General features: G+C 40.6%; 1 protein-coding gene across 2 annotated transcripts; it reads right to left on the bottom strand.

Annotated features, from left to right (window-relative positions):
* Window positions 1-1,146: 1,146 nt before the first annotated feature.
* On the bottom strand, window positions 1,147-27,965 carry syt12 (synaptotagmin XII). Of its 2 annotated transcripts, none has more exons than XM_080874943.1 (8): window positions 27,517-27,965; window positions 14,184-14,244; window positions 13,436-13,629; window positions 12,141-12,545; window positions 7,519-7,734; window positions 5,631-5,751; window positions 4,988-5,121; window positions 1,147-2,894 (listed from the first exon to the last, which is right to left on the bottom strand). In XM_080874943.1, exons 2-8 carry the CDS (start codon window positions 14,227-14,229, stop codon window positions 2,721-2,723), a joined length of 1,290 nt encoding a protein of 429 aa, XP_080731069.1. In that variant the 5' UTR covers window positions 14,230-14,244; window positions 27,517-27,965; the 3' UTR covers window positions 1,147-2,720. The 2 variants fall into 2 exon arrangements, with proteins under 2 accessions (XP_080731069.1, XP_080731068.1); XM_080874942.1 differs by lacking the exon at window positions 27,517-27,965 and adding an exon at window positions 16,602-16,722.

The following is a 27,965-nucleotide window of genomic DNA, read 5'->3' as shown; positions in this document are numbered from 1 at the left end:
TCTTGATACCTTCCTTTTTCCTCCCTAATCAGGAGTCCCACTGTGGACAGCCTTCAATAGAAAACTTTGCCATCTTCGCCAACATTTTCAGAGTTTTCCATTAGGTCATGGTACCTGGGTACCAGGTCCGTACTATGCAGATTACAGATTTTTGATCCTTTTCAGTCTGCTTTTCAAAAGCAGCACTCCACTGAGACCGCTCTCTTAAGGTTCTATAAGGATCTGTTAATGGCCTCTGATGCAGGAAATTGTTCTGTGATCATTTTGCTTGATCTTAGCACAGCCTTCGATACCATCCAACCATTTGCTACTGCTTAGCCTTTTCAGGGTTGCAGAGAGCGCTGGGGCCTATCCCAGCTGGCGAGAGAAGGGGTATACACACACACACACACACTCCAGCTGTCTTAGGGTGATAGGCGGGGTACACCCTGGACAGGTTGCCAGTCTGTCGCAGGGCTAACACATAGAGACAGACAACCATTCGCACTCACACCTGTTCACAATTCAGAGTTAACCCAACCCCATTAACTGCTTGTCTTTGGACTATGGGAGGAAACCAGAGTACCCGGAGAGAACCCACGCAAACTCCAAACAGGAAGACCCCAGTCTGATGGTGGATTTGAACTCAGGGCCTTCTTGCTGTGAGGCAACAGTGCTAACCACCGTGACACCATGCTGCCCTATAAAAAAAAACAAAAATTATGTGTGAAAAATTATATGTTAAAACTATTGGTGCCTACCAGTCTTGCGCCTCAGAGTCCTAGTAGATGCACCTGTGGTATGAATTTAAAAATCCAGTTTTGATGGGTTCTCAAATCACCAAATTAGAATATTCTAGATTACATGTTTCTTGCATTCAGTCTAGGTATAGATTTTTTAGATGCACCAATGGGATCACTTTTTACCAATCAACTCATCACTGTAACCAGTAAAACAAATAGAAATTGTTTAACCTGTTCTCGGAAGTACTCAGAAAAACACAAAAACAGCAATGGCATCTCAATCTCCTGATGAAGAACAGGATACTAATACAATTCTAAACCCAAGATGAGCATATTAAGATGCAACTTCTACAGATGCATTATAGAGGTTTCTCACAAAAATTTGCAATTTAAAGTCATGACGATAAAGTGGCTCATGAGTAACTGTTGAATCACTTTTTATTTCAAACGGCATTCACACAATACATTTTATTAATGAGGCACATTCACATCAAATGCTAAATAACTTCATGCATGGCTGAATGTTAGTTACAACTTCATCAAACTGAATGCCAATGTTGACTGTAAATGAAAATATTGCTTCATTATTTGGCACAGTAGGAAACTTTTGCCCATTACATGACCACAGGTGTGTTCAAAGTGAGGTTATAAATCATAATTTGACCTAAAACATGTCTGAAAAAAGAAAGAAATCCAAAAGATTGTTAGCGGCTGCGTCACATGATAATTCACATTCAGAAGCACTGTTGCACAATGTTGTAGAGAATGTCTGAGACTGATCAAAAGCCATCTTGACATCCTGACCTTCACGAGGTTCTTGTCACACTGTCTTCATTTGAATGTTTTGGCATTACTTCCACTTAACACCCAGCCCCGCCCACCACCACCACCTGCTTTTGGCCAGGGATGTTTCTGGGCAGTTTTAACAACAACAGCTATAATGAATGTAACAAGTGGCCAGTGAAAACCACGCAGGATATCAAGATGTTTCCTCTAATGTAAAAGAAACTTTAAACCCATTTCAGGGGGTTAGTACACTCCACATCAAAGGTTAAATTCCCAGAGGTGTTTTAATAACAATAATTCATCAATCACCAATGACATGGGTGTTTAATATAGAGTTGTACAAATGGTGTTCAGCATTTTATTAGTAGTCATAATATGAAAAACATGTCTTTTACACCCAGAAGAGAAAAAGTTTAAATGAAAACAATGTTATACTGCAGTATTTACACATCCTAATATGCTTATACAATTAGTATTGCGTTAATCGTGGTAAAAGTAGAACAACATAGCATGATATTTATATGCTGATTACCTCTGATTTTACCACCCTGTAACCACTGCTACAAATTACAGTTATTTCACCTGGATAAGAGTACCTGGATTTAAGCATGATTAATACTGAACATACCAAAACCGCTAATGTTAATCAACCACACTATTAACAAATATAAGATAATCAAATCCAAGAGCGCTAACCCATCTCAATTCTAGAACCGATTCAATTAAGAAGGTACAATCAGTGACTGATGGGAAAAGACAAATGGGTGCTTTTCCTGAAAGAGAAACAAGTTCACCTCTCATCCAGTAGCTCATTCTCCAAACATTTACAATCGGCTTCTACCAGCGCACGCACCATGCAGAGGGAGGGAGTGCATCTGCCAAGGCCGGGCTCCTTTTCAAATTTGAAAATAAAACATTTGATCACGACTTTTAAGGCAGCAATATATACATCCACATACTCGAGTCCTCTCACTGGAGGAGAGTCGGATTTCAGACCAATTCCCTTTCGAGGTGAGAGAATGAAGACAAAATAATGAAAGTGAGAGGTGACTAAACTCATTTATTATATACACAACCCAGGGTGATAATGTCTCTGTTACAGAGACATATAACTTATGCAATGTAAAAATGGCAACAAACAAAGGGAGAGTTCAAAGGAATTTGAAGAAGTGAGTGTTGTACTCGAATCGGGTCAGGTATGTTCTGAGGTGACTAGATCCTGCGCAGAGGGTGCCACATGGACACGGGCTTCCTCAGAGTTGCCAGCATCTGGTTCCAGTGAGTGATTCCCATCCCGCTGGCCTCAGGGCCGATGATCACATGACCAAGGTTCTCACCCCGGCCATCGTCTGTGGCCTCTGCCACCGTCACCCTCAGAGAGAGCTCCTGCAGAGCACAAACGTGGTTACATAACCTTCTCTCTAAGCAGGATTCAGATGGGTTTTTTTCTTCATCTAAATCTTTATGGAATTAGTTAAATACATGTGTCACAACAACAATTTGACCATATCTCAATACGCTTTTGCACTTTTTCTAACAGATTATTTTTGTGGGGGTTGAATGATCCATGCATTTTAAAGGCATAGTTTCCACTACAGGATTTCAATTATATCACCATCATATATGTAGACCATTGAACAATGTATCTTTCAGTTTGTTGGTTATTCCAGCACTTGAGAACCAACGACTGAAAGATTTAAAGAACCACACCAGCATACAGTAATGTGCAAAAGTCTAAAGCCACCCTTCATGGTTTTATTGTTTGCTAGTAAAATTGGAAATGGATGCAAAGATTTATTAAAACTAGTGGTGTCAGCGTTAATCTCGTTAAAATGACGTTAACGGCATAACCGCAATAACGCTGCAAATCCCCGTTAGCGAGTTAGCGCCGATTGCCCCGTGCGTAGGGCTGCACGGCGTCAACGCGTTATGGCGTTATGACAGCACTAATTAAAACATATACAAACAACAATATTTGGTATGACAACCTTTATTCTTCAAAACATTCTGAACACTCTTAGGCAAGCTTTCCTTTAATTTAAGGAGTCTTCAGGTGTTGGAGTCTGCTTAGGATCACTGCCAATCAGACGCTTCAATAAATGGTCAGCTGGGATAACTATATTTACTCAGGGGTTTTTTGATGTGATGTTCTTCTGCTTCCCTGGCCCTAGTCAAACCTTAAATACTGATCTGTATGGGTAGGTTTATGGTACACATCAACTTTTAAATGCCCACCATTAGCGATAGAAATCTCACAGTCTAAGAAGGCTAACCTGCCACTTTTCATTTGCTCCCTGGTGAATTTGATGTGTTGGTCCACCAAGGAAATGTGATCTGTGAATTGTGGTACATCCTGAGATTACATTTTCACCCAGGTGTCATCCACATACCTGAATAGGTGGAATTAAGACACTGTTCCAAAAGCAAACACACTTGGTGGGTGCTGAGAGTGGTCCTGTTGCTGAGGTTGGGGTCATCCTGTAATCTCTTATGAACTACCTCTAATGTTTCAGTGACTTGAACACAAGTGATGCTAGTGCCTTCCTCTCCTCCACGCTGATGTTGGATGCTGGGGTATTTGCATTGCTGAGACCGGCCGAAACTTTCGTCTGTAGTTGCCCTGCTGCTATGTCTGCTGCTATGTCTGCGGCTGTGGCTGCGATCAGTTCCACTAGCTGGATTTGTCTCTGCGTCAACCCTTTTGAAAGGATGTTTTTCTCTGCTTGGGTGAGTTGTCTGTCAGGCAGATTTTTAATCCACTTGTCCACATGCCCGGTGTGGCATCCTTTTCTCTTCTGGGCGCTGAGGACACTCTCCGTATTTTGCTGTGGCTTCCCATGCACAACAAGTAAGTCAAACTTCCTTTGTTGCCTGGTCTTAGACTTCTCATACTGTATGAATGAGCCTTCTCAGTGAATTTAAACACCTTTTTAAGAGTATTCTCATCTAGAATCATTGTAAGGTTGGGGAAACCTGCAGTCAGCTGAGACTGAAGAAGTCACTTGGATGACTGATGAAACGTTTCTCCCTCTGAAAACACTATTTCCTGATGAACAGAATTAGCTTTTGGGATTTACTAACGTGAATGATTGAGAATGCATCAAGACAAGTCAACATCGTAGCCACTGGCCTCAAGTTAGCATGCTAATATTTCCCTTGTGAGTGTGTTAGTCAGCTAATAAAAATGGCCTTTCTAGACTTGCTACCATCTTTGCATATACATATTAACTTTTGCTTTATTTTATTTGTATACTTATAATTTATTGCACATTTACTTGAAAGCCCTTATCGCTTTTACAAGAGGGCACATACAGGATTATAAAACACAGATTGAGATAGATAATAGTGTAACGACAAAAAGAAGCCTAAGTCCTGCAAAACTTGTGGGTTTTTTTTAATTTTCCCTCCTACTAATTAATAATGTTTCCTATTAACATTTTCTTATTCTGGAAAATAATAAATCATGGTCTGAAACATACCTGCAGAACGATTGACGGCACAGAGAAGATCATGGCTTCATTGAAAATGGGGTTTGTGTCATCCCTCTTGGTGGAAGTCTTCTTCTTACTGATTTTCCTGCCATCTTGCAGCAGATAGACTTTGACAAATGGATCTGATGAAGGAGAAGGAGTGAAGGTAGAGTGAATAGTTTGTAGAACATCCACTAAATTCCTCATTGGAGACAAATCAGGTAGACTCACAGCTCTGTATACAGAATTAGCTCTGGAGGCGGTGTTTCAGTGTGGTTCGCTGTCTCAGGCAGTGTGACCATTATCAGTTGACACACTATTTAAAGAAATTCCATAAAGTTTCTGGGCTGCCTTTCCTCATAACAGCCATCCCTCAAGATTTTCTTCATTTAAAGCAATGCATTAACAGGGAGTATAACATCTAGTCCTTTTACTGAATAAAAATAGACAGGCTGCTGTTATTAAATCAATAAGCATTTTGTTTGTTCGCAAGATGTTAGCATGTTGAGAACGGCACAGATTTAATGGCATTAATACACATGCACTGCACAGCTGACACGAAAAAGAAAACAAAACGCTCATGCACACACTTCAGGTTAACTTCTAATGATGGAAAGGAAACACAACCCTGCAGACAAAAAGCATCCCTGACCTGCGGTGTTCTTGCCATTGGTCCACACCAGGTTCTTGCACTTAGCCACAACCACAGTGAGACGCTCTGCTGTTGGCAAATAGCTGAGAGACAACAAGATCTCCCCGACTGCATCCACTGCCTGTGGGGTCAAACCAGAGCATGGCAGCCATTAAATACAACATCATACATTTCTAGTCAAGGTGATGCGCCGACAGAATGACTGTAACGTGTTGACTGGAGTATGGCGAATCAGAACTCCTACTACTGTGGATTTTATTTAATTTTAAGGAGCTACACACAGTCTTTAAATTCGTTTCTAGTTCAATTAAGAATATATGAAAATGAAAGTCTAAATTACTAAAATTATATATTCATTGCATAGTGTTAGTGCATAATGTATAGAGTTTTGAAACATTTAATTTTCAATTCATCATTTTGTCAAAATGAGTAAATCACGGTTAACAGTCATCCGTTTATTCCTTCTAAGCTGAACTATTGTAATTTCTGTGTAATCGGATTGTTGTAAAGGTTTCCTGAATACCTTTCGTTTGATCCAAAACACCCCGAGATAGTGCTGACTAGAAAGAGAGATCATATTTCTCTCATGCTGACTTCTCTCTGTTGTCTGAATTGAATTTAAAATCTTTCTTCTCAAATAAAAAGCATTAAATAATCAACCGGATCCCGTCTTAATGACCCTAAAGTGTCATATTATCCCTTCACTGTCAGATTGCAGGCTTACTTGTGGTTCCTAGAGTTTCCAAACGTAGAATAGGAGGCAGAGGCTTCAACTCGTCTCCCGTGAAATCCACTCCCACTTTGACTTTGGGAGAGAGACACCCTCTCTACTCTAAGCTTAGGTTCCAAACCTTCCTTTTTGATAAATGATTTTGTGGTGTTGCTACAAGCTCAGGCTGCCCATGATGCACTAAGCACTCCTCCTCATCCCTCTTTTTACTCCCCTTGTGTGCATATATCGCTGCCACATGTCGTTGACTTCTCCCTCCAATAGTTCGTTTTGTCCTTGTCTCTCTAAGCTCTCATTTTTATCTCCTGTCTTTCCCCTCACTGCCCTAATACTGGTAGTAGATTGGCTGCCCCTCCCTGAACCTGGTTCTTCCTTTAAAGGGGAGTTTGCCTTTCCCACAGTCGCCAAGTGCTTGCTCATAGCAGATCATCGCATAGTTGGGATTTTCTATCAAATATTGTAAGGTCTTTATCTTGCAATGCGAAGCTACTGGAGGTGACTGCTGTTAATAACTGCTGTTATGAATAGTTTTATAAATAAAACAGAAATGAAGTGTACTCAACTGAATATTAATTATTCATAATTAAATATCTTTAATATATGTGATTATTGCAGCGCCTCACTCCAGGCTCTGTGGATACTGTTCATCGTTTTTTCCACAGCATGAGGCTTCTCTGATCAGCTCACTGAGGACACAGTTTTGCTGAGAATAAAAGATATAATATATGTGCTTTACATCACATTTGTTTATATATGTTATTGAAAAATATTACACATGTTGATTTCTAAATAAAAAAAATAATGCTGTTAGATTTAGTTTTAGACAAGATTTGATCCAGTGATGAGGTAACAATGATTCTCCCATCCTGTTAAACTGTCGCCACTAAACCTATCATGGTAAATTGTATCTATTAGTTTTATATTGATATTGTCACATAGTTTTCACAATAGAATTAAAAAAAATCTGTACGCTTCGTCCATTTAGGAAGCACCCTCACTGACCTGACTTTGATTCTGTTTGGATCTGACATGTAGTTTTGTTAAATGTCCAGCAGATGGTGTCAGACACCGCTGTGCTTCCTGAAACGTTGCAAGGACAGAACTTAGATGTTCCAGTTCCAGCATTATTTTTCTGTCTCTCTCTCTGTATCAACACACCTTATTGACATCCTGAAGATAGAGCCAGGCGTTGAATGGTCTGATGGTCAGGTCCAAGTCTGACAGCTTGAGCTCTGCTACGCCTGCGCTGATATTTCTCTCATCAGCATCGATACCAAAAGCGGCAAAGCGAAGGCTGTACTCCTCCAGGCTGGAAGAATCCATGGGGATGGAGAAGCGCTCATCGAAGATCACGGTGAATGCATTTGTCTGGACCTGTAGGAGGTGGTGGACAATTTGCAGGATTGTATATTCCAAACTCAAAACACACAATGATGCAACAACAATGGAAAATAAACCAAACAGAATGTGCAACTGCACCATACTTCTCAGAGGAATGTGTAATATGTTTGACTAGTCTTAAATACCACTTTTGTAATCTACTTGAGCACTCAATGTGCTTTCTACAACTTTATGCCTCATTCAAACAAGCAGCTTTTTCTACACTAAGTGCTTTCTATCTAATATTCACGCTTGGATAGACACATCAGGGAGCAACTTGAAGTTCAGCATCTTGCCCAAGGATCTGATGACATGCAAACTGGAGCAGGCAGGAATCAAACTCCCAACCTTGGAATTGGTAGATGACATGCTCTACCACCTGAGCTACAGCCACCTGTAGTGTTGCTATTAAAGAAGCTTACGTGATAAGAGCACAAGGTCTCTTTTTTTGTTGATATACCAGAAAAAAATGCTACAAAACCACTATTCATTTCCTTTTCTTGTCATCCAGAACACATTTTAATGTGGAAAACAGCCTCTGACAAGCAAACCACACCATGACTACTTAAGATCAAAGACAGAGGCTGCCAGAGCTACAGTTGTAATGGTAATTTCAAGTCATCAGGTCTTGAGGGGATGTGTGGAAACCGATGCGGTCAGAAGTTACCAGGCAACTAGTAACATAGCAGATTTAATAATAGCCACCCCCCCCCCCCCCCCCAACTCACACACACACCAGTGTTTGTTCTCGAAGTATGAGATCCAGCATGAATATTTTTGCTAAATGTGTCTGAAATAAAAACACTGCAGCTTTCTCACAAACACATCATAACCGAGATCGCGAGGTCACCTGGGGTTTCCAGTGATGAACAGCAAAACGACAACGCACTGCGGCGTTGAGGACATGTGAATTTAGAGCAGAGCAAATGGTCTACAAATCAGCTTGTGCGGCTTGACCTTGGATTGTGCTTCATATCAACCAACTGAATAGCATCATAACTGCTCAGCACCTGCGGGATCCAGAGAAAAAAGTAGCAACATACAACATACAAAGCATCTTGAGCAGCCTTCCACCACCGTGTGAGACTACCTGCTTGCAGTATTAGCTTTATCACTTTTACAATGGAGATGTAAGCCCCCAATAAAAAGAGAGAAAGAAAGAGAGGTGTGTGTGCACGTTGTTACATGCAACACGACAGGCAAGCAGAACTGACAGCAAATAAATGAGAGGAAAAGAGGGAGAAAACGGGGTATTTGGGTGGGTGGGGGCTTGGGGGTTTTGACAGAACGCAAAACAAAAGCAGTAACAGCACAGAGAGGCGCTGGAGAAGAAAAAAAAGAGCAAAAGGAAGCATAGATGCAAGGGGTGGGTGGAGGGAGGCCTGCGTGGCCATCGGAGCGAGTAAAGCTGATGTCAGCATTTCCTTTGGTCTTCCCTTGACATTAAAGAGGGAGACACTAAAGCTGCTGCATCGGCGGCTGCTCCTGTTATGATCACCGTCAGATCAAACCCCTCCGAACGGCACGGCAACTAAAACTGGGGCACCGACGAGTCCCCGCGGCATCCCGTGTAAGCCTGCACAAAACCACAGCCCCACAATGGAGCGATGACTCACAGCGTGGAAGAAATGTGTGAATATTCTGGCAGCGTTAGTGCCAAGAGCAGAAGGCGAGCGCCAGGTGTAGCAGATGGCGGGAGCGAGGCCTTGTTTCTTCTCTTGTCAGAACAGTTGCTTCTTACTAAGAGCGTGATGAAATTGTTCTAGTGGTGAATTTAAAGGAAAGCTAAAAATGAAGTAGATTATCAGGAAGCAAATGCACCACAAAAGCTATAATGGAATGCAGTACAAGTAAATGTTTTGTTAATGCTCTTAATGAAGCAAGTGAGCAGCTGAAATGATTTAATTTGATTTACTCAGACTGTTTTGGATTAAGATGTAGTGACTGTGGAGGCTATTTAACTACAGCAGGCTCACTGTCATGTTCTACAAACCAATTTGAGATGATTCTTTGTAACACGGCACATTATCTTTATGAAAGCAGCTATCATATGATGGGTGAACTGTGACTGTGGTGTTTAGATGATGCTCAGTTGGTACTAAGAAGCCCAAAGTATACCAAAAAAATATCCCCCATATCATCAAACCACCAACAACAGCCTGAAACACTGATACAAGACAGGACGGGTTCATGCTTTCCTCTTGTTTATGCTGACTTCTGACTTGCAGCAGCAATCGAGGCGACGTTTTGCTAACCCTCTGTTGTCTAATTTGGCTGTGAATGTGCAAACTGTAACCTCAGTTTTATGTTCTTAGCTGGCAGGATTTGCACCTGGTCTGGTCTTCTGCTTCTGTAGCCAAAGGTTCAGCGTGTTGTCCATTCAGATGCTCTTCTGCATAACTTGGGTGTAGCGACTGATTATTTGCATCACTGTTGGCTTTCTATCAGCTCAAAGCAGTCTGGCCATTCTCGTCTGACCTCTGACATCAACGAGGCATTTTCACCCAGACAACAGCTGCTCACAGGATATTTTCTCTTTTTCAGAACATCTGTAAAGCGTACAGATGGTTTTGCTGGGAAATGTCAGTAGATCAGCAGTTTCTAAAATACACAGACCAGCGCTTCTGGTTCACAAGCATGCCACGTTTAGAGTCACTTGAATCACCTTTCTTCCCCATTCTGATGCTCAGTTTGAACTTCAGCGGGTCATCTTGTCTTGTCTAAATGCACTAATTGACTGATTAAACAATAGATGTTCAACTGTATCTAAACTGGCTGGTAAGTGTTACACTCCAATAGAAGTCATTATGTACTCCATTAAATGACAAAATGAAAAGTTAATTGAGAAAAAAGAAAACACTGCAGAATGTGCCATTGCATTGTCTTGCTCATCAAATTACAGTGTCTTTAAAGCACTATTCTTCCGAGTGAGATAATTAATGTACTTTTATAATTTTTGGGGTTACTGCTCGTTGTAAGAAAGGCTTGCCCATTGGAGACATTAAAGGCATCCTTGATCCAGTAAAAGATGTGAAATAACCTTCCTGCAGCTCTCGGGGGATTGTCCACTCAAGCAAATGAAATGGGCTCTTCTGACGGACAGGAAAGAACTGGCTTGTCGAGCTGCAGGATCGAGCATCTCCTCCTGAGGGACGTATCACTGTCTCTGACTAAAATTCAGCCAGGTCTGAGATCTTAAACACATTTCAAGGGAGCCCAAACTGCCCTCACTGAGCAGGAAGGCTTTCGATGCCACGTTATTCCTCCACGAATTTATCAGAAGCAAATTTTATCTTAAGTTCAGTCATCTCAGCACTAAGTGCTAATTAGCCATCCGTTAGTTTCGTTTAGTTTCAGTCCTCCAGCATCACAAACTCGCTCTTTTAGCAGTCAAAAGCATGAATAAAAAAAGGCCCCCCATCACATTTTTACACTTTATTGCAAGCTAACGAGGAACACCGCAGCTGTCATGATACATGTGTTCGCTACATTACATTAACACAGCTATGTATGATGCTTGCTTTCACGCTTTGATTAACTTGTTAATAAATAATGTTTTTATCTCAAATTTAAGGTTTGGCTGTTATTGTCCTTTTTTATATCTGTGAAACATTATATTACTTGTAATGGTCATTTTTAGCCATGGCAGCTGGTTCTTCATCAACTTTGCCACCGTGCAAAATATCTCACCAGTGAGTCATGGTTTTATTTATATCATTCATCTGTGGGTCATCTGCCTCCTCTGCTGTAACTCTGTCGTCACACAAGGTCCTCACATCTGTCCTGCCTCCCCACCTGCTGCATCACTTGATGTTCCACATCCCTGTTCCCACTCTGCTCATTAGTTCTTCAGTACTCCTGCTCCACCCTGAACAACTTGACAGATTTTTGCTTTGAGCTTTGGAGTCTTTTTGCCAGTTTGTATTCTGCCTGCTTTTGGCCTACTACTTTCTGTTTAATGCTAATTAGCAAATGCAAAAAAGTAAGTATTTAGAAAACATTTTAAAAAAAAAAACATAACAGGGAAAGCCATTCCCCTTAAAAAACAGAGTCCCACTTTAATTATAATTATGAGGTACTAAAAAACAAAAATAACCATTAGTACCTTCTACAAGTGAAACTCCATTGAAAGCCATTATTATTTATTATATAAAACAAGTACTGTGAAGACCTTTATTGTCCTTTTTGACATTTTACATTCTAGATGAATTAAACACAGCATCTTGAGGTCTGTCATATTTTCCCTCAAACCTTTTGCAAAGCAAATTACCTTGAAATGAAACCTACATTTTGTATTCATTTATTTAAACATAAGAAATTCTAAAATGTATCTTTTTATCACACAGATTCCATGAGGTCTCCCATAGTATGAAAATACCAGAAGGCAGAGGTTTCCTTACCCTTGTCACTCCCACATTAATCTCCTCTGGCCCCAGTGAGACTCTGATGAAGCAGCCAGGGAAGTCGCCTTCCTCCTTCTCCAGCAGGTCTTTGCCCTGGTGCAGGGTGATGTGGAGCAATCCCATCCCCTGGCCCGGGTGCTTGGATGGTTCAAATTCCAGGGTCACCTCCAGCTGGCCAACAGTGAAGTCATTACCAAAGTTGTTGGCAATAGAGGAGATTGAGCTGAGTGAGTCGGTAGAGATGGATCGGTTGAGCTGAGCTATGCCTGATGGGTCCAACTCTCTACTCATTAGCTCCAAATGGCCCAGGTCCCTGAAGCCATCTGGGGTGTCGCCAAGGGCCAGACTAGGCTTACGGCTGGATGTGGTGGAGGTTCGCCGGTGGTTATTGGCTGCCACTCTCTTTGAGTAGAGGATTAAAAAAAATGACAAAACAACATTTTAACACCTCAAGGATTTTTTTCACTTGAGAAACAGGACATGGAAACATCTGATGGCAACTTTTAGGTTGACAACATGAACTTGTCAGCAAAGAATGGATTCAGGGAGCGGCTATACTTGTAATAATTCACCTGTTATGGTCTTTTAGCTCTGTTACTGGTCTCTACCAACTCTTCAGAGGAATAGCTCGCTGTTTAGCAACTTTAATGCACTTTTGTTTGTATGCTAGTTGTTACATATGCATTATGAATAAATTAGTTTTTCCACAAAACTGTGTTAAAGAAAAAAACTAATGAGTATTGGACATAACCTTTGTTGACATCAGCTGCTACAGAAGAACAAAGTTTATTTGATAGTTAGCTAGTGAGATAGCTATATAGCTAGCTAGCTATCTAATAAACCTTGTTCTAGCAATTAGATACATAGTAGTGGTCCTGATTTTAAAAAAGTGATGAAAAACAAAGAAAATAAAAAATAAGGTAAAGTTAGATTAAAAAGTAGACTGAGACTGGACAAATTAATTCAAATTGCATTCATTTCCACAGATTTACACTATAATGCTAAGAAACAACTGCAAAAAGTTGTAACATAGAAATATGTGTGTGTTACTATTGATAAATCTAATATTATTAGTGTATTATTCTTAGTTTTGTCAAGTGAAATAATTTATTTTTAATAATCACTGCAGAATGTACCTGTAATAGAAACTGACATTCAGCTTTTTTTTTTATGCTCAGTTATATAACTAATCTCAAAAAATCAGATTCTTACTTGTAATTGACACCAAAGTTGCCTCTGCTTCGGCGTGAATCTGCAGGTATTTTTTCTAGTTTTTGATATTGTACGGGTACCTTTTGTCTGACTTCCGAGAAGGAGGTTCCATATTTTTCTTGCAGATATCGATAATCAAAATTGGGGAAAGGAGACGGCGTTGGAAAAGTTCCAGATTTCCACAGCTTCCAGATATTAAGCCCAGCCAGGCCCAGCAGTACGAAAAAGCCCACCAGGTAGAGCCCAACCTCCCAGCCCGGCGGGTTACGCACCACTAAAACAGATACAAAAAACAAATGCTTAAAGAATTCCTTATAAACTTCTGTTTCATCTGTAGTTACATAAAGTCATAGTTTGATCATGGCAAACAGACTGGGAGAACACCAGGTTGAGTAGGAATCTCGAACAGCTCCCAGTGACTGAGCACAGTCACCACTGTTACAGGTCTTGTCATTTAATGCCAAGTGGTGGCTTTGGGAGTCAGTCGGAGCACATAAAGTTTTATGTAAATCAGATGGTTGGGAACCAAATCTGACAAAAATCTGACAAACAAGTTAAAATGCCAGTTTGAATTAAATGCTACAGCATCTATAAAGGCACTGGAAGCCTGCACAGAGCTGGACTCCTAAAAATTGAATTGAAACTTCTTGAGGACTTTGCCAGCTTTATCTCTACTTGTGATAAGCCAGTTACAGAACAATGTAAACTGCTTTCTAACAGCACTGCCTCCATGTGAGATGAGGTCTGTGCAAATATAACAGTGCGGTTGTCAAACACTAATCCACACAAAGGTATTCAAACAAAGTAAGTATAGAAACAATTACTCACCACTCAGATGGTAGCCTGATATATCTCCACTCTGAGCCGAGGACATGGTGCTGCAGCCAGCCTGCAAGAACCCAACCAAACAATAAGTTCCTTTTTTTTCTTTTTCTTTTTTACATCTAATATGATTTTGCAAACTGTAACTTAAATGACCTTTAAACCGTGCTGGCAATAACCGACAAGCAAATGTGTTTACATAAACCTGATTTGTGCCACAAGACAAACTACACTATTTATCCTTAATAACTCTTGACATCTGCTGCCATTTCAAAATGCATAAACAGGATGCATGCTTGGTAACACTGGTGCATAACTAGGTTTGGTGTTCATGACCAATGATATATTGCAAAAATTCTACAGTGTTTTCTCATCTGGTCATCAGCAGGAAAACATCCCTTCACGAGTGCCTTCCGGATCCAACACAATAACAAAACAAACAAAAAAAAAGATGAAAGGGGATTATTTTCTGAGGAGCTGAAGGGAAATGAAGTGACTTGGTTACAGTTTGGTTGGAGTATGGGACAGCTCGTGCTATTAGTGGTTAGCTTTAAGCCGCTAGCCTCAAGGAGAGAAGCCTGTTATCAGGTTTAAATGCTCCCTGAAATTACAGCACTTGACACTCCTCTCACAACACAGGAAAACCTTTGTATAACAATGTTCATATATATATATTATTTGCAGTACTCAGAAAAAAACATGCTTGAACTATGAGACATAAATCTGTGACTTTTGTTGTTGTGTGAAACGTGGGAATTTCAAAAAATAAAAAAATAGACACACGTTCTTTTCAAATGAATGGCAAAAACCTCAGGGCTCAGACTTCTGAATGTTAGTGCACTATAATTGTATGTGCACACAGGGAAGTTTCTTTAACTCTTCTTGTTCTGCTTTCTGCTGCACCATTTATCCATTATTTTCTGTCATGCCAACCCTCTGCATGTCCTCTTTCACTATGTCCATGAATCTTCTCTAAGATCTTCCAATTTTCCTCCTGCCCAGAGCTGCCAGATAGGAGGAAAAATCCTTTGTCCACTTAACAATAAAAAGATATTACATTTAAATGGTTTTCTTTTTTCTCTAAATGGCAGCAGGCGTTGTTGTCAAAGGACAAAACAACATTTTCTTGCACCCCTCTCTTCCTCTGCAAACTGAAAAAAAAAACCCAACATTGTCACTGGTACGTGACTCATTCCTCCCCCCTCCTCCTTCCGAGTTTGTTGGAATCTCCCCCATATCTGAGCAGCACTGGGGAAATGGGAGCATTACACTAATGATATAGAAAAAAGGCCTGGAGGGGGTGGGGCTGCAGGATGTGTGTGTGTGTGTGTGTGTGTGTGTGTGTGTGTGTGTGTGTGTGTGTGTGTGTGTGTGTGTGTGTGTCAGTTCTGCTGAGCGCTTTGCAGACCACAGTCATGCTGGCTGACGCAGTGCAGGGTCCACTGACAGCTGCTGATGTGCCATTAGCAAAGCACACGGAATCTCTGGCTGAGAAGGAAGCTCCAAGCACCACCTCCCTATCAGGGCCCAGCATGATTCAGATCAGCTCAGCTCTGCTTAAGGTAACGTGTGAGTGTAGAAGAGGTCCAGAAGCAGCATAAAAGAGGAAGAAGGGTCAGAGAGTGTGGAAGGGAATAAGAGCGAGAGCAAGACAAGGTCTCAGACGGATTTAGTAAATAACAATAAGGCAGCGTTGGTGTTCCGACGCCTCAGTGGGTTTAAGGCGGCAGAATAATGATGTCCAGCTTCCTGGGAACAGAAATAGACTACAAAACATGCTCACTGCATTTCTGTGGCGTACGTTCACAGGATAAAGTCCAATTATCATCCAACACAATGGCTCAAGGTTGTTTCTAACCTTTATACACTTAGTAGTCTTTCCTCCTTACCCTAAGGTAAGTAATATCCTTATTATATAAGTACCCAAACTGGGGACAGCTAGTGAGCGATGTGAATGTGAAATGACTCACAGCAAGAGAGCACAGTGGCAGAAACTAGAGAAAAACTTTCCAAACCAAAGTCCCCCAGAGTTTTACGCTGAGGTCTCTCTTCACCACAACAAACAGTATCCGCATCACTGCATCCAGGACCCCAATCCGTCTGTCAATATCCCGCTCATCTCTGCCCTCATTCATGAACAACACCGTAAGATACTTAAACTTCTCCACTCGGGGAAGCAGCTTCTCCCTGACCCTGGAGTAGGCACTCCACGCTTTTCTAACTGAGGCCACTTCACCCCATTATGGTGATAAGCTCTTGGTAGTGACCGAAAGAATGACACTGCAGATACAAGGGTGAAAATGAGTTTTCTCCAAAGGCTGGCTGGCCTCTCTCTTAGAGATAGGATGAGGAGTTCAGTCATCTGAGAGGGCCTCAGAGTGGAGTTGCTACTCCTCCACATCAAAAGGAGGCAGCGGCGGTCACCTGGGTGAGGTGTTTGAAGCATGTCCCACTGGGAGGAATCCCCGTGGTAGACCCAGGATATGCTGGAGAGATTAAGCTGGAGGAGATAGCTGGGGAGAGGGACATCTTGCTTGGGCTGCTTCCCTGCAAAAATTGATGTGTGGATGAACGGGAGGATGGATGGAAGCTAAAAGGAAAAAAAAGTTTTTAACTGAGCCAATGTGTTTCTGCAATAAGTACAACACAAATAGTATTGCACTGATCACCAAATGTTCCTGCAACTGGCAGTTCAAGTCTTTGAATTGTGCTTCCTCAGATGTGCACAGACAGGACTGAGTCATGAGTAGCAATAGATCATGGGGGACCACAGAGGAGCTACAGCACACTGTGCAACTATATGTCTGATACTATATCTTGCTGGAAGGTAGGTTTGACGCCATGTCCTAAAAAGCATGAAAGAAATAATCTGTGCCCATGCGCATTCATTGATACATGTCTACCACAGAAGCAGTCTTCAGCTCAAAGGTGGAATTCACATGCATCGTCCTCAACAGAAGAGAATATATTCTGGCTTGCGACATTTGTTGCTTTTAAAACCACTCATTCCCGGTTTCCTTGTCTCTGTTCCAGGAAGGCGATCTAATGAGGAAGGAATCTATGCGATAAAGCTGAGTAGCTAGAAAGAGAAAAACAGAAGAAGAGATGGCAGCATATTTTAAAATTGCAGCCTGAACCCCGATGTCTTCTTCTCGTTATCAGATGTGCTGCTGTTTCCTCTTTTCGATTTGAGCTGACAGCTTATTAGCACACGGCTGTGAAGGGAAAGGTGAAAGTGTGCATTACAGCTTTCCCGCCGATGTGTCATCTTCATGCCCACATAATCTCGATTCTCCCACTTGTTAAGATTTATTTCACCACTGCTGCAGAGATTTTGCAATCTCATAACTTTCCTCAAACAGCCAAAAGCCATATTCTCTTTCTTCACTGCACACAGAGCACAGCTGCTCTGCTCTGCTGAGAGGACTTTAATTACTACAAAAGGCATGGAATGAGTATCTTGTCATAATGTCAGCTTGCAAAAAAATAATTGTTAAGTGGCACGAGACTAATGCGATGGAACAGTGAAAAATTGCGAAATATAATTTACTGAAACAGTAATGAGGTTGTAATGAGAAGAATTAAAACAAGCAGAAGTTTGGAGTTAAGCATAATGCATGCTTGTCACTATAACAACATATTATTAAGCTTCATATCTCACAGTGTTTGGATTTGTTGGGAAAGAGTGAAGATTTGATTTTCCTCCAGGCACTAAGACTGCAGTCCTGATCGGACCCTTATCATTTGTGACAAGAGAATTTGTGCACATGGTCTTGTCACCCACATATTATTGCTCAGGCTGTATGTGATTGAGACTCACAGCAGTATAACAGCTTTTTGTCAGCCTGGTTACAGTGCTTAAGAAAAACATAGGGTTACTCTTATTTTCCTCAATCAGTGATGAAAGGCTTTTTTTTTATAAAGCAGCAAACCAGGCTAAATGATGACCTTCTAAATTGGTGAGATGCCATTTCCTCCCTAGCTTGCGAGTTATCTGCTTTACGGTGCACATTTGAGAGTTATACCAGAGAGTCAACCTCCTCTGATTTGAGGCTTTCTTTTCCAGTGGAGCTACTGTTTCCAGAGTCGTACACAGTGGAGATGTAAAATTATTGACAAGATAATCGACCTCTAGGGGAGTAGTATTCAGGCAGCTGCTCTGCACCGTGTCGGTGAATTCTTTTTCTTGATTGATCTTTCTGAGTTAACTTAAGTAATTACATCATCCAAATCATTAACATGTCTCTTAGACCCCACTCCTACAAGACTGTTCAAAGAAATCATACCATTAATTAATGCTTCAATCTTAAATTTGATCAACCTATCTCAGTCACATACCACAGGCCTTCCAGCTGGCAGTAGTAATTTGGAGATTTTCAGTCAGGTTTCAGTGCAGTGGTTTGTATCATAGCTCTCTATCATAGCAGTTTGTTTAAATAAATAGAGTCCTCTTTGCAAACTAAAGTTAATTATGGAGTTCCACAGATATATTTTCACTCCTATGCAGATGACACCCAACTTTATTTGTTCATGAAGGTAACACACACCAATTAGTTAAACTGAAGGAATGTCTAAAGACATAAAGACCTGGATGACCTCTAATATTCTGCTTCTAAATTCACTTAAAAATTAGGTTATTGTACTCTCTCCTAAAAGTCTTAGAAATATGGTATCTATCCATTTCTTCTTGTTAAAATGGAGTTTTTCCTTCTCACTGTCACCAAAGTGCTTTCTCATAGTGGTTCGTATGATTATTGGGGTTTTCTCTGTTTTCTTTGCATTATTGTATGATAGTTACTTTACAGTATAAAGTGCCTTAGGGCAACTCTTGTTGTGCTTTGGTGCTATATAAATAAAACTGAATTGAATTATATTTAATAAAAACTAGGCCTACAGGTCATTGGCACTTGTTAGCTTCAGTAATGAAAACACTTATTTTAAAGATATGCATGACAATGCCTTCCAGTGACCTTCCAGTGACCCCTGAAGTGAGACTAAAGACTAAACTAAAACATATTCACAAAAAACAATGTACACAAAACATCAACATCACACATGTACATCTAGCGTAGACGCTATGTTAACAACATAAACGTACAAATAATTTAGACGTAATGTCAACAATGTACACATGCATGTAACTTAGACGTAATGTCGCCATTCGTCTTCAGATCAGCTACTACACATAATATATATAATTTGAAGGATTTTAGTGTTATAAAACTTATTCCCAAAAGTGATATAGATGTTAATAATCTTGGTACCCTAAGTACTTTGTATAGTAAGTTTTATCCAAGTTAATAAATGCATCTAGGAAGAGCTAGGAAACAAAGATATATAGATATGCTACGACCATTGTAGTAACATAGTGTTTATAATAATAAAATAAAAATAATAATAAAAAATTTTGATTTCTTATGTTATATTGGAAGTATTTTAGGTTCTTGTGTTAGGATTTGGTTGAGTTTTATTCTAGTTTTGTTTCCCACGTCTCCTGAGTCAAGTCCTTTCCTGTCCTCTATGTCATCTGTCTTGTCCTCAGTGTTTTACTTTCAGTTCTGCCTGTGCGTTAGTCTCTCCCCATTCAATGTTTTAATTGTCAAGCTTGTGTTGTCATGTCTGCGTCTCTCCATGTTTCCTGCTTTATTTTGAAGAGTCTAGTGTTTCCATGTTCAGTGTGTTTTGTTTTACTTCCCTTTGTGGTGTCATGTTCATTTGTGTCAGCTGTGTCTCTCCAGGTGTTTCCACTTCCTTCATTACCCTCCTGTGTATTTAAGTCCTCTGTCTCTTACTCTTCTTTATCGGGTCGTCTGTTGCCTTCATGTTAAGTCTCGTCAGGGTCTGCTGCTGCCCAGGTTCATGCTCACCCATCTCTTCTTTTGGATCCGTTCCATAAATACACCTGTGTGTCCCACTGTGACAAAATCACTATGTAGTTTGTAATTTACATTTTTGGGGGCTTGAAAAACACAAAATTACGGTCCTCAAAACAGAAAAAAAATTATAGCACATCCTAGAAACTGTAAAACATACATGAACCGATATCATGAAGCTTACCTACAATAAGAAAAATACTCAGTTATGAATAATTTCCATATGAGTGCCCACACTTTAAAAGCATGAAAACCTCACTTTGTTATTTTGGTTTCTGTGCGGTCTGACCTAGAGCCAGAAACACACACTGTAGCTGCTGCATACAAACCAAGCAGCCTCTTCTATATCTGTATCTGACCCACAAATTCAGCTCAGACACAAAGAAGTAACACACCTGCTCACAGAGAGGAAGATTCTACACACTGGATATAACTACGGCACAGCTGCTGCTGCTGCTGCAAACAACAAGGAAGAAAGGAAATGATGGCTTCTCTTAGACGCATATTAAAACAGGCGTGATCAATAAGAACATGGATTTATGGTCTCCCTCTCCCACACAGGAACACACACACAGAGGAATACAAAAAAAGAAGAGGCGAGAGTATAGATAAACAGTGAAGTAAGATAACCGGGTAAAACAATGAGATAACAGAAGAGATGATGCTTCAACATAACGAATGAATGTCTGTTTGGAGAAACCAATAGGAAACAGATGAGCATTGGAAGGGATAAAAGAAGAAGGGGGAGGGGATCGCAGGCCTGTCAGACTCTCCGGTACTCTCTCACTCCCTGGCTCTCCCAATAACTGATCAATCAATTCTGCTTTTAATCTTGCCCAGTGGCTCATAATCAAATTAACTTCCTCCCTGCCGCTTTCTGTGAAACAGTGTGATGTAACCCAACACAGCGGCCTGTGTGGAGTCAGCAAAGTAATATTTGTCCATTCAGTTCCTTCTGTCCTGCCTCCTCGCATCAGTCTGCTTCCAAGCTGGCTGCACTTTGACTTTCTGGTTTGGACGGCACAGTAAAGTAAAAGTAGCCGGCGCCACTTTTTAAAAAGTCAGCACTGGCCGTTGCCAGTGGAGGCAAGAAGACTCTGCGTGTTGGAGCCAGTCAACTCCATCACTCACTGAGTTTAAAGAACAAAACACCAAACTCAAAACTTTTACAGTACAAAAGCACAGGAGGTCATGGTCATCATACTGCAGATTTACTATGTGAAAAGTGGAGTTGCATAGGAATTTAAACTTGATCTTGTGAGGGATACTTTTTTTCCCCCAAAGTAGCTTTTTAAAAATGATAATGCTACTTAAGTAGCTTAATAGGTCACAAGTTGTATAGTCAAATATATAAAAGTATCCAAACTCAATGTACTCATGTGTAATTATGCTTCAGAATCATATACATATTATTGGAGGTACATCAAACATTACATCAAACATAAGGCCCGGGGGCCAGAATCAGCCCAGCAAAGACTCCAATCCGGCCCATTGGACATTATTAGAAAATGTGAAGGAGTGCATAGATTTTGACCTTTTAACTGTACTTTCATAATTTGTACAGTTTTTCCTATTGATAAAGACGGGCCCGCACATATTACCATTTATACTACATCAAAATAATTAACTAATGGATAAACGATTGACAGGAAAGTTCTTATTTTTCTACAGTTAGTGAGTCCAAAGTAAATTAACAAAATCTTTATATTTTATAATTATGAAGTCCAATAATGGCATTCAGAATATACATGTAGTAGAGTAGGGCTGGGCCATATTATACCGTTCACGGTAATACCGGTATAATGTTAGGCAACGATAGGAAAATGAAATATCGCCATAGAATATGAGTAAAGCGCGCATGCGCAGTGGCTTTGTTTTCATACGCACATGGCCGATTGTTGAGTGAAACAAATGAACCAGAATTGGTTTGTAAAAATGGTGCAACTTCAGTGATGTGGAACTGGTTTGGTGTTTGTCCGTCAGATACATGACAAAGCACATTTTTTTGCAGAACATGCAAGCGGCCGTCGTTATTGTCGGACTAAGATGCTCTTAAATCTGGGAGTAATCTGGGTCCTAAACTCCATATCCTTCAGGTCAAACGAACACTGCAGCATCACTGAGAGTTAAAAACTGTCTAAATTCTTTCATCTTTAATAAAACGATCAGCATTGCTGCTTTACCAGGTGTAACTATGAAGTTTAACTTCCAGGCATCCATGAAAACAAAATTTATTACATTTAACGGAGTTAGAAGTTAGCAGGAAGCTAGCGGAAGTTAGCTCGCTAGTTTCGCTAGTTACCCATGCATGATATTGCATGTTCTGACTGAGAGATTTCTGAAAAAATTCAAACGTACAGCTCTGCTATCACTTCCAACATAAATGAAGACAGGAAACTAAACAGCAGTGACGTTTATAGGGTTACTGAAGTTGGGCTAGCTGGTATTTAATGATGTGCTACGTGATCGCTAGCAACACAGCTATGTTAGCATAACATAAACAGTGAAGCTGGAGGACGAACACTAACACTTTTCCACTTAAAAAAGTTAACGTTAAGGTTTCTGATAGTTAGAGACAAATGCAATCGCATGGCAGGATGCTGTAAACGGACCAAACTTCAGTCAGGAGAACAACTGAGATAATCCATCCACAATACGAGGTTAGTCATTAATATACTGCAACAACATGGGAACAGAGCAGCTGCCAGAGAATTCAACATTAATGAATCAATGGTACAAAAGTGGAGGAAGCAAGAAGAATGAGTTTAATAAAGTTTGATTTATCTGACTGCTTTGTTTCGCTTAATGTGCCTTATAATCCTGTGCACCTTATGGTCCGAAAAATACGTACTGCACACTGCAGTTTAATGTTGCAAAGCACCTCTTTTTAACTTCAGTGGATATTATACATGGTTATGCTCAGGATATGTCAGCACATTTCTACTGGAAATGCCTTTTGGTTAAACTTTCAGCAAGGAATTTGCATTTGCAGTGTTACATTTTTATAAAGCTTTAATGTACATAAAAACCAGCTTCTTGTTTAAGTGAAAATAAATGAAAGGTTGTCTTTTTGCGCTAGTAATGTTGTGGAGTTGTATTTTGTCTCGCATCAATTATGTCGTCAGTTATATCGTTATCGCAAATTTTCAAATATATATCGTGATAAATATTTTTGGCCATATCGCCCTGCTCTATAGTAGAGTGAAATCAAAAAGCAACATAGTACTAGTACAAGTACTCTTGTGGATTAAAAAAACTGATGTATCTCTAGTCCAATGACTTTTGTGAGGTGGCACCAGGAATGGGGGTCAATCATATTTTAGATGGGGCTGGTGTCACCCCATGCCCCCCTTCTTGACACGCCCCTTTTTTCTGTCTATCGTCATCCAGTTAGACATACTCAGACTCCATTGTCTTGGACTGTAACTGGTGATAGTGATCATTGTTGTGCTTCATGTGCAAACTTGGGGCTCACGCTAACAGACCCTAAAGCAAACACTACTAACAGTTTGCCTGCATGTATTCTCTCCAGGTACTCAGACTTCCCCCAACAATCCAAAGTTAATCATGTTAGGTTATTTGGGGATTCTAAATTCACAAATTCAAGCATGAATGGATGGATGTCTCTTCTGTGCTGGGCTTGAGATGGACTGGCAATCTGTCAAATGAGTATGCTGTGTGCCATGATGTCCCAGTGACTGATCAAGAGAGTGTCAAGATGTCTGCAAATCAATTTTAATCCAAAGTATGATGATGGGAGGGAGAAGAATTTTTTTTTTTGCAAAAGTAGAATTCAGAGAGCTGTTTGCTTTTCATCTAATGTGATTACCCAGCGGAGAGCTGCTTCAACAACCCTCACAACCGGAATTTGATTTGTCCCCAGAAATTTGGAGGTTAAATATTTTCTCTCACTCTTTGCCAGAGAGAGAAAAAGCTGTGGGTGTTTTGCGATGAAGAAAAATCCTGCAGTCAAATGTCCAAAAGGCCGATATACAGCACAGAGTGGATAAACAGAAGCACTACTCCTGTTTGGTTGAGTTAATGATGGAGTAACGTTTGTTAGGATTTTGCCTTCTGTCACAGGACGACAGAACATGCTGTTATTACAGAATCAGCTCAATCATGGACGCATCACAACATAACCACGGCCCTTAAAATGATAGCCTGTTAGAATTTGCTGACTGTTTGCATTTATTCCTGCAACCTGAAATGAGTTTTTCCATGCCAACAGTTTTTCATCAGTTTTGTAATCAAACCTGCTGCCCTCAGATTAAAACAGAAAAGCTAATGTGCTTATGTGTGATGTTTTGCTCTCTGTCCCTGTAATTAATTACACCCACTACTTATGAGATTAACCACTTCACAATTTGACTAATAAGGACAGGGAAAGCACTTAGAAAGTGTCTGCTGGACCTGCCTTAATGTCTCGGATAAAGGTTTGCTTCATTTCAGTAATGTGAAAGTAGGTGGAAGCTTAAATTCTCCAAAGAGGTTAAAGGCTTTGAGCACAGATTTATTGATTAACTCTTAAGGAACTGCACTCAAGTGCAAAATTATTTGGGCAGAAATAGGTACTTACTTTGAACACCTTTAGCTTTAAACCTAAAGAATAGCCCAATGCTGGACTTCCTGTTTATTAGCATCAATGTTGTATCGCTTCAAGATAACAGTGAAGTTAAGCAGCCACTTTTATACTGTGTCAACACTGCTCACTGCTCTTAGAGCTAAAGTCTCCTAAATGTGATTCATCTCGGGACACTTTATGATTCTCTTTGTAGCCTTGCTGCCTTTTGAGGCATCTCTGGGAGAGGTGAGCTCTAGTTACATTTGGCAGCAAAACTGCTCTGACCACAGGCATTCACCATAAAAAACGAGTCAATCCATTACACGGTCTGGTCTGAAAATATTGGATGTGATACATTAAGGGAAACCCAGTCCTTGTTGTTAAGAAATACCATTTTGATAATGGCTGTGGGCCTCGGGTGTTTCCGTAGCCTCGCAGAGCCGGTGTTCGTCTGAGTGTTCTCAGTTTCCTTAATGTAATAACACTTTTTTCCCAGAGGAGTTCAACACGGACAATGGGAGGTGAAGAGAGTGTGTTAAGGCTGAAAGAGAGAGAGAGTGTGTGTGTGTGTGCGTGTTAGAGAGAGAGAGAGACAGGGAAAGCCCATGACAGAGAGGGAGAAATAGGAGTAGGTGTTAAACGAATGGCTGAGATGATTGCGAGTGCTGGTGGAGGAATCAGATTCTGAGGATCTCGTATTTCAACTCAGTGACGGCGACACACACGTCGCTTCGCACAGACTTTTGGCACGATTAGAAAAGTGCAGGAAAACACTCATGGAGGAAGCCAGACTAACGAGATGAATCCCCTCATTTCAAATGTCAAAATAAAAGTAAAAAAGAAAACAAGTATTTTAAATCCTCTTTAGATGTTAAGTTCATTTCGTCTTTACTAAAAACACCTCTGAAGTACAGAGAGTCTGCTCCTACACATCCTTTGACTGATACAAAAAGGTTCCCAGGGAGTCGGTACAAACAGTCCTCTTAAGAGTAAAAGCGAGGCCCCTAAAGTCACAAATATCACTGCAGAAAACACCGAGCAGGAAGGAGCATTAACTAAATTACTATCTTTAAGGCATAATTATCTACATCATTTAATAGCGTTATGGTGGAAAACATTCAAATTAAAAGCTCAACTTGTATAATTTTCCTCTCTGTGAGATCCTGACATTGTTTCCCAGCCTTTAGTGTGTATCTGTTACCTCCGTGTTTCCCTAAGGATGGGTAATGTTTAAGCTGCTGGCACTTTAGCCAAGTGGTGACATCATGTTTCATTTGAACTACACTATCTGTTTTTTCATGATAATAATTTTTAAAAAAAACATTTGGAGGAAAACCTGAAAGATTAAAGAAAAAAACTGTATATAGAAGATGGACATGGCCACTACGACATCACCCACTGGTTTGTAAAGTCCTCGTTTGAATTCTTGGTTTCAGCTTTAGCTGTTTCCATGTTATTGTTTTTTGGGCCAAAAGTGACTCTATTAGCCTGAGATGGTGCAGTGCAAGGTTATCAGCTAACACTTGGCAGCATGAGGACAATCCATACAGTATGGCTGCATCACAAACAGGTACCTGCTAATGACTTTCATGAAAAAATTTAATGAACACAAATAAAATTACAAAATTTCACTCACCAACAATAGAAGCTAAGATGTCTTGTATGCGTTCTTTGTCAGACAGTTGTATTACAAAATGTTCTAAACTGAAAAACAATAAATGAAAATACATAGGAAACAGTGGAAAAAGAGCATTTTCTTTGATTTAAATGTTTATGTAACACTTAGTTACTTTAGTGCACTATGAGTGACCATGGGGACGATTTTTCTTAGTAGGAAAAGCTAATATCATAGAAAATACAATTAGAAGTCCAAACTCTATGTCTTCGTTCAAAGGTTATTGTAGTTAACTAAACTAAAAACTAGATGTGAAAAAATAAAAATGAACTGAAAACTATTTTGTGAACTTGGAAAATGAACCAAAAGAAAATAAAAATATCCTTAGCTTACGTAATGAGTCACTGATGTATGTGTGAAGTGCTGTATTGAGACTCTGAATGCCTACAAAACTGTGAGTCCTGCCTCTTACATACGGCCCCATACAATAACAATAAAAGGACTAAAACACTGAGACTAATAACAAATAAAACATAAACCAACATAAGAAAATCTACCTTGGAAACTAAACTGAATTTTTTAAAAAGTCAAAATGAAATACAAATTTAAAACTAATATGAAAATTCAAAACTACAATAAACTCCATATTGGAGTCCTGGGCGGGCGATTCTGGACCCCGAACCTTATATTTGACACCCCTGCTATAGAGTAGTAAAATTAAACACAAACTGTCAGCCTACTAAGTAAAACGGTTACTTACTAGGTTAATAACTTTAATCCACCTCTGTGAAAGTGAGCTAGGTTTTACAACAATACTCAACTCCAAAGTATCCCGAACTTTCCAATGATGCCAACGTTTTTATCCCTGCTTTAAATCCTTAACAACAAACGTCTGTCTTAAAGCAACTTTTAGCCGTCTCCATATTTTCACAGCATCCTCACAGACATCTAACCAGTCTCACGTGCCCTGCGCCTGCACTTCAGTCGACTTGCAACGCAAATCAATATTTGGATCAAAAAGCCAGGCAGAGACACACAAACACGCACACACACACACACACACACACACGCACACACACAGAAGCGAAGCATATCCTGCCATCCCGTCTGCTGGAATGTATTCACAGGCGTCTCTAATGAATTTAAATGAATCCCCTCATGCCAACACGGAAGCCCGGGAGCAAGGTCCCGGGTCTGGGTTGCATGTTTATGCTCAGCGGGAGCGCACGGAGCTGCTGGCAGGTGGTCGACCGAGCCAGCCGGCCGGAGTTAGCACGCATTTCTTACCGGGAGTTTTCTTTTGGCGCAGTGGAGAGGAAGGAGGAAGAGGAGGTGGGGGGTAGACCAACTCCACCGCTCTCCCTTCTTCAGGCGGCTCTCTCCATCCGATGACAGCGGTGCCGGTCGGGTTTATCTACCCCGGGGAGGTGGAGGGAGGGACACGGCGTTCACACTGATGATGGTGCTGATGGTGGAGGAGCTGCTGCTGGGTCAGCGCATCCGGAAGCGTTCAGATACGGCCAACCGGAGGAGGGAAAAGAGGGAGAAGAAGAAGAGGAGGAGGAGGGTTTGATGTTTAACTCAGAGGGGTCCGTGTGTTTCCGTCACTAAGGTCTGCAGAAAGCTGCAGCCAGAGCCGCAGATGAACCTCCGACCGACTGCACAAATGAAGTCCCACCCCTGCAGCGCAACTTCTACCTTCGGGCTGCTCGATAGACTCGACCACCGCCTCCTCC

The sequence above is a fragment of the Rhamphochromis sp. 'chilingali' genome (genome assembly GCF_963969265.1).
Source record: "Rhamphochromis sp. 'chilingali' genome assembly, chromosome: 2".
NCBI lineage: Eukaryota > Metazoa > Chordata > Actinopteri > Cichliformes > Cichlidae > Rhamphochromis > Rhamphochromis sp. 'chilingali'.
This window is presented reverse-complemented; position numbering and strand designations above follow the sequence as displayed.

Excerpts from the sequence above, each read along its gene's own strand:
- syt12 (XM_080874942.1), bottom strand. The coding sequence starts at position 16,706 with ATGTCCCTCTCCCCAGCTATCTCCTCCAGCTTAATCTCTCCAGCATAT. Across the intron at positions 13,630-14,183 it reads ATCAGGCTACCATCTGAGTG|TGGTGCGTAACCCGCCGGGC; the intron begins GTGAGTAATTGT and ends TATCTGTTTTAG. Across the intron at positions 5,122-5,630 it reads CAATGGCAAGAACACCGCAG|ATCCATTTGTCAAAGTCTAT; the intron begins GTCAGGGATGCT and ends CTCCTTCATCAG.